This window comes from Notothenia rossii (assembly GCF_949606895.1).
Source record: "Notothenia rossii genome assembly, chromosome: 1".
Taxonomy (NCBI): domain Eukaryota; kingdom Metazoa; phylum Chordata; class Actinopteri; order Perciformes; family Nototheniidae; genus Notothenia; species Notothenia rossii.
Genome location: NC_136912.1, coordinates 37440331 through 37457437, shown reverse-complemented (window position 1 = coordinate 37457437; position 17107 = coordinate 37440331). Strand labels below are relative to the sequence as shown.

At 41.4% G+C, this 17107-nt stretch overlaps 2 protein-coding genes across 2 annotated transcripts; one reads left to right on the top strand and one right to left on the bottom strand.

Annotated features, from left to right (window-relative positions):
* Positions 1 to 105: 105 nt before the first annotated feature.
* On the bottom strand, positions 106 to 16689 carry exosc9 (exosome component 9). The gene is made up of 12 exons (XM_079692584.1): positions 16517 to 16689; positions 15798 to 15892; positions 15481 to 15600; positions 13987 to 14089; positions 13760 to 13897; positions 12995 to 13077; positions 7284 to 7416; positions 7076 to 7164; positions 6847 to 6993; positions 6595 to 6758; positions 1017 to 1095; positions 106 to 565 (listed from the first exon to the last, which is right to left on the bottom strand). Exons 1-12 carry the CDS (start codon positions 16580 to 16582, stop codon positions 502 to 504), a joined length of 1281 nt encoding a protein of 426 aa, XP_079548710.1. The 5' UTR covers positions 16583 to 16689; the 3' UTR covers positions 106 to 501.
* Positions 9917 to 12178, top strand: LOC307024626 (general transcription factor II-I repeat domain-containing protein 2A-like; the record flags this gene model as incomplete). The annotated part of the gene is made up of 2 exons (XM_079658931.1): positions 9917 to 11674; positions 11844 to 12178. The coding sequence occupies one exon, from the start codon at positions 9917 to 9919 to the stop codon at positions 11666 to 11668; it is 1752 nt and encodes a 583-aa protein (XP_079515057.1). The 3' UTR covers positions 11669 to 11674; positions 11844 to 12178.
* Positions 16690 to 17107: the final 418 nt, after the last annotated feature.

Sequence of the window (17107 nt, the reverse complement as noted above, 5' to 3'; positions counted from 1 at the left end):
CTTTTTTCCCCCCACCATGAACACATACAAATGCATATCAGCATACTTACAGTATTTTCAGTTAAATTTGTTATATTGAAACTAAAATAACTAACGGAAAATAAATATTTATGTATTTCCATTTTTATTTTGTTTCACATTGAACAACACAGTTGTCTTTTTTGCTCACAAAATCCATCAGTTTGCAAATGTAAATGGTTGCTTAACATCAAACTGTGGTGAGAAGAATTTTCTGAATTCAATATCATCAAAGACCTTTTACATATTTGTATTGTTTAAACATTTTTTACAACATGTTCTATACAAGCGCAGTACGTTTTTTTGTATCCATTCAAAGGGCTACAAACAAGAACTTAACTATCACCGAATCAAAGTGTTTCTGTAGCATCTATTTGATCCCAATTCACAGCCATTATAATTACTTATCCAGGACCTCGGTCTTCCTTATGAAGACATGGTGCAGTGTCTGAGCCTTATATACAGTTCAAGGAGTTCTTGCTTTCATTTTTTCTGTCTTTGTTTTGACGTTTCTGCCCCCTTCTGGTTGGAACTGGATGCTGCATTTCTGAGAGCAAAAAAAAAGATGTACATTTTAAACCAGTTAGGCAATCCTTCTTAAGTTGCTAAAGGGGCCCTTTTATGCCTTTTCAGGTTTTCCTTTCCTGTAGCGTGTTATATACGTTTTTGAGCAAGTAAATGGTCTGCAATGCGAAAATCCCAAAGTTCTCTCCAGAGGAAGTTTGTATTCCACACCCCCCACCCCCCCCCCCGGTCTGAAACACCTCCGTTATAGTCCTCTGTTTACTTCTGTAACTTTGTGACATCTCTACGAAACACTTGCGCTTCTATTATCTAGCAATCCATCAGATTGTACGTGACAGTCTAAGGGGCGGCACACCCCAAGCAGCTGACCAATCAGACCAGAGCTGGCTTTTTAATTATGAAACCTGGACATTAGCATAATGGGGCCATTTAACTAAATTCCTATATTTAGAAAAGAAAACTGGTGCACCTACTTAGAAGATTTGTCCTGTGTTTCTGGATGAAGTATGACCACTTCCTCCTCTTCACTGTCAGATATCTCAACCACATCTCCTGTAATTGAAAACACAGTACCAATTGTTCAAGTTGTTGTCTGTTCAAAAACAGAAATTGTAACGATATAACTTGACATTACGATAAAACAAAAACTGTAATCAGGGATGCAAACACACGTATGGTGAAAAAAGAGATAACTATTAGAAGCAGAAAAAAAACAGCGTAATATACCATCTGACAAAGGCCTGTGCTATAATGCTTCAATTAACTGGCTATTCTTTGTAATATACTCAGATCAATAGGAGACAGAGATGTTAAGTTATAAATAAAGGGTTTTTATTATTATGTACAGCAGGGTAGGGGAATCTTTTTCCTCTCAAGGGCCATTTCAATTTGTACAACATCCTCCGAGGTCCGTACAAATGATTGAACTCAACCTCTGCTTAAAAAAACTAAAATCACAGCCTATTCATTTCATCTTTCTTTCATGCTGTGCAAAGAAAAAGCAATCCCTTAATCCAGATATCTTACCATGATTCGCGCATGCATGCACGTGCACGGTTGTGGCATGACCACCAAAACAGAAAGATATGGACACAAGATGTGTGCAAATGTATTTAGTTTCCTATCCATGTGGACATCATTTAAGTGGGGGGGGGGGGACCTCACATTCTCTAGGGGGGTCCGGGGGCATGTTCCCCCGGGAAGATTTTTTTTTTGAAATGTTGAAGTTAAAAGCATCAATCTGGTGCACTTTGAGAGCAACATTAATGCCGCATTTCCACCATGGCGCGGAGCGCGGTTTAAGCGTGCCGTGTCGTGCCGGGCCCGTTTTTGGTTGCGTTTCCACTATGCCTAGTTCCGGCCCGAGGCTACTTTTTCACCTTTTTTCTGGCCCGACAAAATCGTGGTTCTATCGGGGCCAACAAACAGAGCTGAGTCGGGCTGAGTTTGCTAAACTAGAGAGAGAATCGCTGGCAAGGGGGCTACAACTACAACAAGATGAACATATTTGACCGTGATTTAATTGTAATACACGTTTCAAAATTATGCCGAAGTAACAACATACTGATACCGGATAGTAAAAACCATGAATTAATGCTTTGAAAAGTCTGCAGACAGACAGCAGGCGAAAAACCTTTTAAAATGCGTGATGCATCTTCTTATTACAGACACATGCATTTCCAAACATTAAGTCTACCTACGCTGTAAAATGTATTATCTCTTCGATTTACACACAGCATCTATTGCAGGTCTGTCCGTCCTGGGAGAGGGATCCCTCCTCTGTTGCTCTCCCTGATGTTTCTCCCATGTTTCCCTTTAAACTGTGAGTTTTTCTCCGGAAGTTTTTTCTTGTACGATGTGAGGGTCTAAGGATAGAGGGTGTCGTTTTCTCATACTGATATTCTGCACAAACTCTGCTGTTGTATTTGCTGTAAAGTGTCTCTACTGTGGGCTATTTTTATTATACAGGACTGTCTCAGAAAATTAGAATATTGTGATAAAGTTTTCTGTAATGCAATTAAAAAAACAAAAATGTCATACATTCTGGATTCATTACAAATCAACTGAAATATTGCAAGCCTTTTATTATTTTAATATTGCTGATTATGGCATACAGCTTAAGAAAACTCAAATATCCTATCTCTAAATATTAGAATATCATGAAAAACTATACTAGTAGGTAGGGATGTAACGATACCAAAAACTCACGGTACGATAATATCGCGATAACAAGTCCACGGTACGGTATTTATCGCGATATTGAATAATAAAGGGAAGAAACAAAATTCATAATTTTTTTTTTTTCAATAAAACATTTTTTTACTCGGAAAATGTTTCTTTATTACATAATAAATCTGATTTTTACAGCCTTTTTGTAGGATAGCAGTATTTTAAAGTGTCAAAAACAAAGTGACAGTAACAGACTGGAACAAGAAAACCAGTGTTTTTGTACCTACTGGTACTACCAAACAAAGTAAGCATTTTCTTTTTGCCACTGCATCTCACAAATAAACAAGGACATTTAATAATCAGACCCTGCAATAAAATAAATCAAGTTTCACTTTAGTTTTTCAAGTAACTCAACTCAAACTCACTAGTCACTCACTCAGCATCATCAGACAGGTTTTTAGGAATATGAGAATGTCCACATTTCCAGGTATTTATAAGCTGGGGTGTTTGGGCATTTACAATATCCCCTGCTCTGGAAACAACTCTCTCGCTTGGTACTGATGTTGCTGGGACACCAGTGGTCGCGTTAACCGAATATTTTATTCAACAATGACGGAAAAATCTGAAAGCAGTCTGTCATTTTGACAGATTAGAACAAACTCGGAACAGCGCCAACGTTTCCCCACAGCAAGGCTCTGGTGTTATGCCGTGTTATGCATGCCCTCCAAAAGGAAATTATATAGTTCCCAAACCGTAATTTGCCGTACAGATCAATACATGTCTGGGAGGTTTTGCTTCACGCTGTGCGCGTCCCGCGAGGTGCATGCACACACGGCACAACACCGCCCCCCCCCCCCCCCCCCAGTTGACAGTTCACGAGCATGCTCTATCGTGAACTGTTCAGACCCGACGGGTAATAAGGGATTATGACGGATATTTTACGATCCTGTCTGTCAAAATGACGGACAGCGAAAAAGTCTAACGCCAGGCTTATTGACATGGCAAGATATAAATATATGGTTGGTACTTGTCAATGTCTCTAGGTGTGTAAATTTAGCCCTGTAAATACGATGTCCCTTTGTGTTATCTGTTGTTTTATTTTCATGTTGTAACCTACTTGCTGCCATGTTGGACAGGTCTCTCTTGATAAAGAGATCGATGATCTCAATGGGACCACCTGGTTAAATAAAGGTTTAAAAAAAAAAAAGTGTTTAAAAAATTATTATTTTTTAAAAATCGCGGTAGATTTTGTCGGTCTCACGACGGTATTAGGAAGTTTATTTACCGCGATACCGCGATATTCGGTATATCGTTACATCCCTACTAGTAGGGTGTTCAACGAATCACTTGAATCGTCTAATTAACTCGAAACACCTGCAAGGGTTTCCTGAGCCTTGAAAAACACTCAGCTTGGTTCAGTAAACTAAATCACAAGTATGGGGAAGACTGCTGATCTGACTGCTGTCCAGAGGACCGTCATTGACACCCTCCATCAGGAGGGTAAGACACAAAAAGAAATTTCTCAAAGAGCAAGCTGTTCACAGAGTGCAGTTTCAAAGCACATCCACAAAAAGTCTGTTGGAAGGGGGAAATGTGGCAGGAAACGCTGCACAACCAAGAGAGATGACCGCAGCCTTAACAGCATTGTGAAGAAGAGTCGCTTCCAGAATTTGGGGGAGCTTCAAAGACAGTGGACTGAAGCTGGAGTCCAGGTATCAAAAGTCACTGTTCACAGACGTGTCCGGGAAATGGGCTACAATAGCCGTATTCCCATGGTCAAGCCACTTCTGAACTCAAGACAACGGAAGAGGCGTCTGACTTGGGCTAAGGAAAAGAAGCACTGGACAGTTGCACAGTGGTCCAAAGTCCTCTTTTCAGACGAAAGCAAGTTTTGTATTTCATTTGGAAGTCAAGGCGCCAGAGTCTGGAGAAAGGCTGGAGAGGAGCAAAATCCAAGTTGCTTGAAATCCAGTGTGAAGTTCCCACAGTCAGCGATGGTTTGGGGAGCCATGTCAGCTGCTGGTGTTGGTCCACTGTGTTTCATCAAGCCCAGAGTAAATGCAGCTGTGTACCAAGAGATTTTAGAGCACTACATGCTTCCGTCTGCTGAAAAGCTCTATGGAGATGAGGAATTCATTTTCCAGCATGATCTGGCACCTGCCCACAGTGCCAAAACCACCAGTAACTGGTGTACTGACCATGGCATTACTGTCCTCGATTGGCCTGCAAATTCCCCTGACCTGAACCCCATAGAGAATATGTGGGGTATTGTGAAGAAGAAGCTGAAAGACACCAGACCCAACAATGCTAATGAGCTAAAGGCCGCTATTGAAGCATCCTGGGCATCCATAACACCTCAGCAATGCCACAGGCTGATCGCCTCCATGCCACGCCGCATTGATGCAGTAATCCGTGCAAAAGGATTCCCAACCAAGTACTGAGTGCATTAATGAACATTTTCAAATGTTTGATTGTGTTTTGCTGTTATAAATCTTTTTTTTTTTACTTGGTCTGAGGAACTATTCTAATTTTTTGAGATAGGATTTTTGAGTTTTCTTAAGCTGTATGCCATAATCAGCAATATTAAAATAATAAAAGGCTTGCAATATTTCAGTTGATTTGTAATGAATCCAGAATGTATGACATTTTTGTTTTTTTAAATTGCATTACAGAAAATAAAGAACTTTATCACAATATTCTAATTTTCTGAGACAGTCCTGTATGTACAGCATTTTGGCTCAACCAAAAATCGTTTAAAAATGTGCTATATAAATAAAACTTGATTTGATTTGTTGTCTAAATGGAGATCGGCTAAGCTAACGCAGTATATGCTCCGACCGTCCACACTCATAACAACGGCCTATACAGACATAAATAAACCAGCGACTGTATTCGCCATGACACAGACAGTCAGTGGTTCGTACTTGTTTAACTTTTGTCTAGTTTCTGAACAGATATTAGGAGCTTGAGTGCAAACAGCTAATGGCTGATGTTGTTTTTCTGGGGTGCTCATTGAAGATGACGTCACGGCTCCGCCTACACTGCGTTACTATAGTCCTAAACTGTAATGGAAGCGCAGAATTAAAGTGAGCCGGTCCTAACAAGGCCTAACAAAACCGTACTAAGTCGAGCGAGGCCTGCGGTGGAAATGCGCCATAAGAGATCTATGGATACATCTCTCAACACCCATATGAAACAGAACTGTAAGCAGATTTATCTTTCTTTATGGATATTTTACAAATCACTCTCCTTTCAAACTGTATTCTTGTTATTTAAAAAAAAAAATTGTTACTGTCATATGGTATTTTATACCTGTTTTTTATTTCTTATTTTTTTATACTATAATGATCATATCAAGGTGTGCCTTAACCTCACTGAGATGAGGTCATTTGAGCCTCTCAGTCTGTCGGGAGAGAGCTGTCTTCCACCTGGTTGTAGAAAAGCTCTTTAAATTCGTTAGCATAGCTAACTAACCAGATGCTAATAACACATTGCCACTGTGCTTACAACTAAAGACACAGCCACGCAAAAACTGCGGCATGTGTACGGCTCCTTATGGGTACTGCAATATTTGAAGTGCTGGAGCGGCGTTCCGGTGCTCTCCGTCAGCACTACACCACGTGATGACACGTTATGCTCGTGTTGTGCTCAAGGAACCTGTTCTTGGCCAGGAAAATCAGGCACTTGCTTGTTTAATTATTTTGCGGTCAAGATTTCTTAAAACATTTTAGAAGTGAGAAGTTGTCCGTCAGTCCGTGAGTCGGACCCCCCCCCCAAAACGAAAACTCTTTGGTTCTCCACGAATTACACAAGTCACCCAAATCAGCGTTAAAAAAGCAGGAGGCGCCAAAAAGCGACTGATTTGCAGGCATGTGTAATAACCTTCTCTACTGTCTTCCTTTTCATCCTGTTCCTCTTCCATTTTTTGTTCTTCCTCCTCTTCATCACCATCCTCCTCCTCTTCCTCCTCTTCCAGTCCCCAGGTGTTCTGCAGGCCCTGCCCCACCTGCCCCACCCCTGGCACAGGCACCACTGGGGAAGGCACCCTGATATATTTGGTTAAGGAGCCGCAGTGGATATAATAATGCAAAGGTACAAAGACACATTTTCTTTGTAGATACTGTTAAAGGATACGTTTGAGGCGGGACCTCGGCGTTCTCGACGATGTCATTGGCTCTTTCTGACGCATCAGTCATCTCCACCGAGGTCTCGTCCGTTTTCAGAGCTGTGATTCGCTCCTGTGGCATTGACTCCGCAAAACCACACCTTCCGCCTGCTTTTCTGTGAAATGTGAAATTATAGAGTGTTTATGTATTTTAACAGCAGAAGTTGAAATACTGTTTAACAATGAAGTGATGCTCACCTTGCTCTCTTGTCGTTCTCCAGGGCTTTGCTGATGAGTTCTGTGATTTCAGACACCTTTACGCTGGCTATTTTACTGCATCTCATAACCTTAAAAACAGTCGAAATAATTTGATGTTAAAGTCTTTGGATTTTTCTCATGGGAAATATGAAGCTCTACGGTGACTGATGCAAAACTAAAAGACAGCTGTGGAGTGGTGTCTCCTCACCTGCTCTTTAAGCAGCATGATGCCCCCGCTGGACTGGATGGAGCAGATTTCTCTGTGTTTGTTCATGGCGATCATCAGCAGGCCGTCCATCACCCGCTCCTCCCGTTCACAGGGGTCCACCAGCAGGTAGGTTCTGCACAGCAAACAGGAAGTAGAGAAGAAGACAGCTCGGCATGAGGAAGGATGAAGTTCTTCAAGGACTGGTGAGACGTTTGCATTCATAATTATTATTATTGTTTTTTGTTCTAAACACTCAGTTCTTTGTGAATTGTAAACTAATGCTGTCTGATAAATAGTGTTAATTTCGTCAGCTATTTTTTTATTTAGTTTTAGTCTTAGTCCTGTGTTAAATTTCCTTTTTAGTTTTAGTCAACTTCATCCTGTTTTTATTTAGTCAAGTTTTAGTCGACTAAAAGTCTGAGAATTTTAGTCTTATTTTAGTCGACTAAAACAGTAAATATTTTAGTCAAGATTTAGTCGACTAAAAGTCTGAGCATTTTAGTCTTATTATAGTCAAAGAAAACTAATTATTTTAGTCTACTTTTTGTCAATGAAAACTGTTGAGTCTTTTTTAGTCATCAGATTATATATAGAACATTTCAGTCAAACTAGTCGAGCCAAAACCAATAATTTGTCATTTTAGTCAAACTTATTTCACAATAAGATTATATATTGTCCTTATTTGATGAAAAACACAGGTTGAATGATTAACAATGCAGCTTTGCAGAGAGTATCTGGTCAGGTTTGTGGTGTTTTTACCAGCTGTGTTATGGCCACATTGCTTCCCTTCTGATAAAACAATGCATTCGCTTTTTTTCTCCGCCTCATTTTAGCGAAAATGGGCCCAAATATCGCATTGTTTCTTTCTCCCAAGCAGTGGTGGCTTTAGACCAGGGGTTCTCAAAGTGCGGCCCGCGGGCCAATGGCGGCCCTCGGAAATGTTTCTGGCGGCCCGCGATAGTTAACCTGTTAAACCCCAAGTACAGTAAAAAAAAAAAAAAAAATTATTTATTTTTTTTTTTTAACAGACATTGCTCCAGATAACAAACCGTACATCAAAACATGTAACAACAAACAACTAAACAAAACGTAATGGGGGAGGGGGGGGGGGGGGGGTGGATGCAAGGATGACTTCCTAAGACAGCTGATTGTGACATACACAGGACATTACATACACAATACATTATACATTACACAGGAGATGCCATATTGACAGGGTTAGATAGGAGAGCTGCGGACAGTGAACCGCAATCCTCCTGTCTCCCCTCAAAATCCCCCAGCAGAGAAGCTGCACGCTCCATGTTCAGTAGGTCCAGATACTCCCTCAGCCATGAGTCCCTAGTAAAGCAGGCTGGTTTGCGTTCCTTCCAGTTTAATAGGACTTTAATAGGAGTCTTTTTGTGGCTAAACAGGCCAATGTCCAGAGCCGATCGGTAGTCCTTGCAGGATTGCCATCTGGCTTGAGACCCAGTAGACATGCAATGGGACATGTAGGGAAATTAACTTTTAAAGATTCAGACAATAAGGATATTACTTCTGACCAAAGTTTTTTTTACCGCTGGGCATTCCCAGAGTAGGTGCAACAATGTACCTCGCTTGCCACATTCATGCCAGCATAAATCTCTGTTTATTGTCCGTCTTGGATTTTGTAACAGGGGTGATGTAAGCTCTATTGAGAATTTTGAACTGTATGATCCTGAATCTTACACATTTAGAAGAGAAAATAGCTGACTGCCAAATGGAGTTCCATTGCAAAGCAGACAGAGAGATATTCAAGGTATGCTCCCAGGACAGTTGGACAGGAGAATAGGTATTCGGGGCAGCCCTAGATAATAATTTATAAATGTTAGAGACCACACCTGATGATATGATTGCTTTCTTGAGGCGCTGGTCCTCTTCCATACATGAAGCAGGCATGGCTTATTTATTGATGGTCCATCAATCCATTTTTGTGCAAAAATCGGAGAAACTAAATGATAGCATTATGGTAGCCACCGGAGGCTAGCGCAGCTTCCGGTTCCTCTACGCGTCACTCTCACTCCTTATTTGGTAACCTGAATCTCGCAAATCTCGCAAATCTCGCGAGTTGCAGTTAAGCGGAAAATCTGTTGTAAGTTATCAGAAACGGGAGTTAGCTAGCGATTTTAGCTAGTCACTGTCTGTAGATAACCCAACTTTGTGTCCTCTGAGACTGAAGGAGATGTTGCATTGTTTTTGTTGCCTTCGTTGTAGTTTTATGTGTATTTTGGATTTAATTTAGGTTAACTTCCAGTTCCGTTTGCATGCTTTTATTTTGAAGTCGAGATAACGTGTTTGACAGGAAGTTGTGGTGGCATCGGAGACAACTTGACAGATAAAGTAGTGTCTGCTATGTAACGGCAGAGAAAGAGTGTGTGTGTTTGCGTGTGTGGTTAAGTATATGAACGCACACAAAAGTCCGGTTATACAATAATAAAACAACAAGCTGTCTCTCCCAACGTCCACACTCAGGCACACTGTTATTTCCACTGAATACCCCCAGCGCGAGCATCCCCAAACTCACTCCCTGATTGGATGCACGTCCCAAAGGCGGCAAAGTGTTCACGTGAACATCGGAAACAAAATTTGTTGGAAGTTTTCGTTGTGTAAGCGAGATGGAGGAGCCAGGGCCGTCGCGTAAAAAACGTTTTGTCAGTGAGGAGAAAAGGAAGTTCCAGGAGAAATGGAGCAACGCTTACTTCGTTTTACCTCAGGGGTCGGATAAAGTGATATGCCTCATCTGCAAGCAGGTGAATGCAATGCTCAAGGAGTATAACATAAAACGCCATTATGATACCAATCATAAAATGTATGACAAGTTCATGGGCAAGGAGCGCAGAACTAAACTTGAACAACTTCAAAGAGGTTTAACTGCCCAGCAGTCAGTTTTCACAAATCTTGCAAAATCCGGTGAAGCTGTAACACAGGCTAGCTATGTGGTAGCTCACGAAATTGCCAGGCGGAGCAAGCCGTTCAGTGATGGAGAATTCGTGCGAGACTGCATTTTGAAAGTGGCTGACATTGTATGCCCTGAACAAAAGTCAAAGTTCCGTGACATAAGTTTATCGAATGACACAGTGACACGACGAATCGAAGATCTGGCCAATGATCTCAAAGAGCAATTGGGACTACGTGTGGAAGGCCTAGGCAAGGGGTCCTTTTCTATAGCACTGGATGAGAGTACAGACATTTCTGATACTGCACAACTGCTGATTTTCATTCGAACGGTCACGGAGGACTTTGAAATAGGCGAGGAACTGCTAAGCATGGAGAGTATCAAAGACAGAACAAGGGGAATCGACATTTGTGATGCTGTGTGTCGTAGTCTCGATGCATACAATGTGGAGCTGACATCCATGTTCGGTGTCACAACAGATGGAGCGCCAGCCATGGTCGGGAGAAAGGCGGGCGCTGTCTCTTTGCTCAGCGACAAAGTGGCCAATAACGGAGGTGAGAAGACAGTGAATTTCATAAAGTCCAGAGGTCTGAATCACCGTCAATTCAAAACTTTTTTGGTGCAATCAGAGGCTGAATTTGGTGACGTCATATACTTCACTGCTGTCAGGTGGCTGAGCAGAGGTGCCACACTGAAGCGTTTTTTTAATTTGAGGAAAGAAATCGCTGAGTTAATGCAATCAAAAGGACAAGATCTGCCACAGTTAAGTGACACTGAATGGCTTTGTGACCTAGCGTTCCTTGTTGACCTGAAAACCTTTCTCAGCGATCTCAATGTGAAGCTGCAGGGCCATGGGAAGCTCATTTCCACATTGTTTGAAAGCGTCAAAGCTTTCCAGCGAAAACTTCAACTAGTGCAGGGACAGCTCAGAGAGGGGGATCTAACCCATTTCCCCACCTGCAAGGTGCTCGCAGGTGAATGTGACGTTTTACATCACCTGTGTTCAGACAAGAACCACAACCTCATGGAAAAACTCCAAGAGGAATTCCACCACCGCTTCTCGGACTTCAGTGACCACGAGAAGTCATTCAACCTATTCCAAGATCCCTTCACATGTGCACCCGAAGAAGAGCCTGCAGAAATGCAGTTCGAGCTCATCGACCTGCAGGAGAGCTCTGAGGCCAGAGCAGCATATCGAGACAAGAATCTCATCGAGTTCTACAAAGGACTTTCCCCATCTACGTACCCTGCACTTCGCCAACATGCCATCAGAATGGCCTCTCTGTTCGGAAGCACATACATTTGTGAGAAAACCTTCTCCACCATGGCCATCAACAAATCCCAGCTGAGATCCAGGCTGACGGATGCCCATCTACATGCTTTCCTTCGTATAGCAACAACGGAGATGGAACCGGACATCAAAGGAATAGTAGCCAACAGACGACAGCACCATAAATCCCATTCAAAGTAGGAAAAGGTATGTTGATGACAGGCAATAATAGCCGATTTGTGTTACAAATACAACAACAATAATAATAACAATGATGATGATGAATACTGTGTTATTGTGGTCTTTGGTAAGCTTCTATTTTAAAAGTCTCTTTCTCTCCCTCCCCCCTCTCTGTCTCTCTGTATTTGTCTTGCAGAGACTATCCTGTGGTGCTTGAGTAGCTGGAATTGGTTCTGAAACAGGGCCCTGCTGATAAGACAGGAAATCCACAGCATATCACTAACTCCAGCGCAATACTCTCTCTGTGTGTGTGTGTGTGTGTGTGTGTGTGTGTGTGTGTGTGTGTGTGTGTGTGTGTGTGTGTGTGTGTGTGTGTGTGTGTGTGTGTGTGTGTGTGTGTGTGTGTGTGTGTGTGTGTGTGTGTGTGTGTGTGTGTGTGTGTGTGTGTGTGTGTGTGTGTGTGTGTGTGTGTGTGTGTGTGTGTGTGTGTGTGTGTGTGTGTGTGTAATAAAGAGAAGATTTGTTTTGGAATTTTGTGTTCCGTTTTTTCTTGGGCGGCCCTTAATCCAATATTGGGTACCTAAATTGGCCCTCACTCATCAAAACTTTGAGAACCCCTGCTTTAGACTTTTTCGTTTTCGCAGCACCGGAAATGGAACTGCTGGGAGAAAAACTGACTATCAGAGATGTAACGTTATCTTTGATAATATTTCGTCTCCTCATTTTTCGTCAACGAAAGTAAGGAGAGATTTTGGCATAGTTTTTATTTAGCAAACTACATTTTCGTCGCGTCACTTTTCGTCAACGATATTGCATGTTGATTTCGTTACAGTTATTGTTTACTGCCGTCGGTGCAGTCTCGTCATCGTCTTGTTTTCGTCATGGAAAAAAAGCTTGTTGACGAACATATTTCGTCGTAGTTTTAGTCAACGAAATTAACACCACTGATAAACATTCAAAATCAACCAACAAAATAATAGTGTTTTACAAATAGGAATGACGTTCATTCAGTAAGAGCAAATACAAACATTTAAAAAAAAAAACGCATAACTTTAGCCAATGCAAATGCAATGTGCACTTTTTATTTTTGGAATTAGTGAGGAGACTAGCAGTGACATTTAAATGAACTGAAGTTCAGAAAGGTTGTGTTTCCTTAAGCTTGATTTGAGCAGGAATTGATGAATGGGGATCTTAGAGATATTGCAACACTGACTGGTGATTCTATTATTTTGTCCACCTAATATACATCAATGGGGCTAGGCTAACTAAATTGAGGATGAGGATCACAGAACGTTGGTACTTGATCAATAAGTGTATTCTGTCCTGAATTCATATTCGGTGCCTTACCCTTGTTGGAAGAAGGAGAAGCTGACGCTGATGGGCATGTGGTAGACACTCAGAGGAATGGGGTCCCTCTCTTCTGGACTGTACTGAGGGAGCACAGGAAGAAATGCAGAATTACAACCTACACAAAGTTAGTTAAGACCGTTTGGAAATGGGCTCCAAAAAAAATCTGTGGTTCAAGTAGTGTTCATTGTCAGGTGTTCATTTTAGCCTTAGTTCCATGTCAAATGTTCTTATTTTGTCAACCTCATCCTGTTTGTAAAGTTTTTTACCAAAATTCTGTCCATTTCAGTCTTATCTTGATTAAGAAAACTGTTAGTACTTTTGTTATAGTCAATGTATTACTGTTGATATTTCAGTCTCTTTAGACATTAGATTACATTGAACTTTTCTGTTGATTCAGTTTAGCCACAATATCCCTGCTGCATTTAGAAAAAACAGTTTAGGACTTTGCAACATTCTTTTTTTACTCTATTTGTCGTCAATATTTCATGTTGATATCATCACTGTTGGAGCTTTTTCACATTTTTTAGTCATGGAAACAAAGGAGAGGTAAGATTAAATATTTTGGTTTTCACAATAAAAATACCTGGTGCTACTGAATTAAAACAGTATTAATGATTGACCGGTGGTGATTTTAAGTAGAGCAGGAAAGGTCCCACTCTATGTCTGCAGTGAGTATCATTAAAGAAATTCAAATAACAAAGCCATATTTGTCCCTGCAGAATCAGAAAAGCTGAGTCAACCTGCTGTTTTTTGCTGACTCACCACAGTGACTTCATCTCCCTGGATGCCGACGTCAGGACGCTTGAAGTGGCACAGAGCGGTGATGGCAGCGATGCTGGCCGCGTCCATCAGGTTCCCGTCGTGATTCAACATGTGAACGTCCACTCTGATCTGCCACACCTGAACACACACATCGCCATCATCATTATGTCAATGAATAAGGTGATTTTCTTTCCCTCTACCTGTGTGTGTGTGTGTGTGTGTTTTACCTTTTCTCCAGACACCACACACAGGGACTCGGTATCAATGCACTTGGAGTTCCTCAAGCATCTCTCCAGCTGTCTGTTAAGCTTCACTGACAACTCTGACTGTCTGGAGACAGAGAAAAGCCCACAGACGATTTACACTTTCTTCACAAACAAGTTGGACTAAAATTAAACATATTTCAGACACAGTCTTAGTATAATATATAATAATATGTCAACTCCCTGGTGTCAAATAGAATTTGTCTGAAGTGTCTGGTATAGTTTGATATATATAAACAGTGCATGACATTAAAGAGCATCTTGCAGGTTTTTATTTATTCTACATTTATGCTTAAACTTGCTTGAAAATTACAATTAAGTGAATGCAGGATTTGATATGTTTTACGAGACATAAGGGCAGGAATTCAGAGGGAAAGGAGCAATTTTGAGCTCTGCTCTTAAAAACGGCTTTTTTTTAAGGTCATACGTCAAACGCGTCATATTACATCACGCAGGGGACACATCTCCGCTCTCTGACTGCGGGTATAGTAGAGTCGCGTTGAGTAGAGCGGTTGTGTTTTAAGGGGTATTTTTCGGTAGTTTTACATTGTATTTCACCATTTGTAATCATGGTGCAGTATTGTGTTTGTGCAGGTTGCACAAATACCAGCCTGTCAGGACATCGAGTCCACAGTAAAAAGGACCGGAGCTAGCGTTCGTTCCTGGGTGCGTTGTGCATCCACCTCCCTGCAGCACATACTCTCCACAGCTTTATCAGGATACCGTATTACTTCTCTTTCCTCCTCCCCCCCTCCCCTCCCCTTCGCTGCTCTCTCTCTCTCCCCTCCGGTACACGGCACCGTAAGACATTGCATTAGGTAACGCTGTGGTGGCTGTACTGCTCCAGCCGTCTCCTTTGTGTTTGTTTGTTTCCCCCTGTCTGTGTTGTTTGTGTGTGCGTGGTGGCTGTCACTCCTGGCTCCACCTCCACTCACCTGCTGCAATCAGCTGTGCACCCTCCCCGACTACACACCTGCTTTCCATCAAGCCATTTACAACGACATATCAACGGAGGCTCCACAACCTTTCTCCGCCAGATCGTCAAGTATCAGCCGTATCTCGCGTCTCTCCTCCGGTACACAGCACCGTAGTGTGGAGTTGCATTAGGTAACGCGAGATACGGCTGATACTTGCGCATTAGTTTCTGTTATGGATCAGTATCAACAGTCCTGCCATTAACGTTACTATATTATCAATGCTACTTTAGTTATAGCCTGATATATGATAGCTAACTTTACAATGTTGTGATGTGACGTTAGCTAACATTCTGTAGCTAACGCCGGTCACTCACCAAGATAGCTGCCCAGTTCTCCACTACTACTGGCATAATACTGGCATGATCGGGCAACCAGCAGGTGAGGCTTCATTGCCCCAGCTAAATACTAGATGGCCCCGGGCCATCGGGCAGTCCTTAATGTCGAACCCTGATAAAAGTAATATATTTTTGTCTTTTCTTACCTGCCTTGTTCAAATGCTGGTGAGGCCATGGGGGACAGCTCAATGTTGAAGAACATGATTCCCTCGTTTGGTCGATTCTCTTTAGGAGCCACCAGCTCACCTGACACCTGTGCCATGACCCTAAAGAGGGAAGAACATTGATATTCCAAGTGTTAAGATAACTCAATTTACTGAGTAAATAAATACAAAAATCCATGTGAATGTGGGTGAATTGCTAGGGAAGTGTTCAATACATCAGTCTTGAAGATAAACATTTTTCACCCCATAGGCGTGACTAGGTATAAAATCACAGTACACATAACAGGCCAAAGTTTAACCTGGTTTTTCCGAGATCCACAAAGCAGCACCCATAGTCAGTCCCAAACGTGATCTTCATCTTTCTGTAGTCGTAGGTCTGTCGTCCATCCAGGCGCTGCAGGGAGAGGACAGAGGGGTAATATGGGACACCATTTCCCTCAAAGCAGATATACAGGTACAACTCACTGAAACCTTTAGATTGCCAAAACTGAGGACCAATAGTGGATAATAGTAGTACTTTAAATAAGTATTGTATTTCAATACGATTGGAAGGTACTTTGCTTGAGTCTTTCCATTTCTTTTCATTTCTTACTACTTTATAATTATACTCACCTGCAATTCAGAGGTCAATAATACAAATGTATAATCAACAAATAATTTATTATATATTATTATAGGTTAAGATCAACTTATTTGATCCCTTCTTTAATTCCACAGGCTACTAGGCAGTATATCCAAAGATGCTCTATGAATAAAACGTCACTAGTAAATATAACCAAGGCATAAAGAAAGTAGCTTCTCCTTTCCTGGCTGCAACAGTAATAAACACATCAATGCATTAATAATTACAAAAATAATAACATGAATTAAACAATGACCCTGATGAAGATTAAAATATGTTACTATTTTTAAGATTAAAGGCTTTTTATACTGGATCTATATTTTTTTCCCTTTTGTAGTTCATCATTTTCGATGTTAGTTTTGTAAGTCACTGCGCAATGTTCAGCCACCAGCTCACCTTTTTCTCCTCGATGGCTTTGAGCAGGAAATCCCGCTCACAGTTAGACAGCGGTGTGTCCTTCATGTTGCAGGTGTTGAGTAGTTGCAGTTTTATTTCACTTATTTACTTCACAACTGCACAGCCACACGCATGTGGCCACCATCTATATTTCTGAACTCTACCCCGGAAGTTCATAGTACGTGCCACAGTAAAATTGGGGGTTAATACGTTTCTTTTATTTACTTGTTAACACTGATTGTGAATCGTAATTTATGCTTGACTATTTGTGCTTAACTATTGTAAAGGCCCAGGTATTCATTGGCATTATACCCACGGAACATTTTATGAACAATATAGTATATGCAAATAGTATGCTTTTACTTTGAAATGCAACTGCAGAGACATTCATGGTGGCTTAAAGTGCTAAACTCGTCGTGTGGGGCTTTGAAAAAAGGAAAATATTACGGCAAGTAATTTGCTTGAATTAATGCTGACATTTAAAAATATTCATTCGTATCTTAATTACTTGTTTGTGCCATAATTGACCCTGTTGCCATGGTGGTCTTGTGAGTATTGTAGTATTTGCCATTTTGACCTGAACGTCGTGCA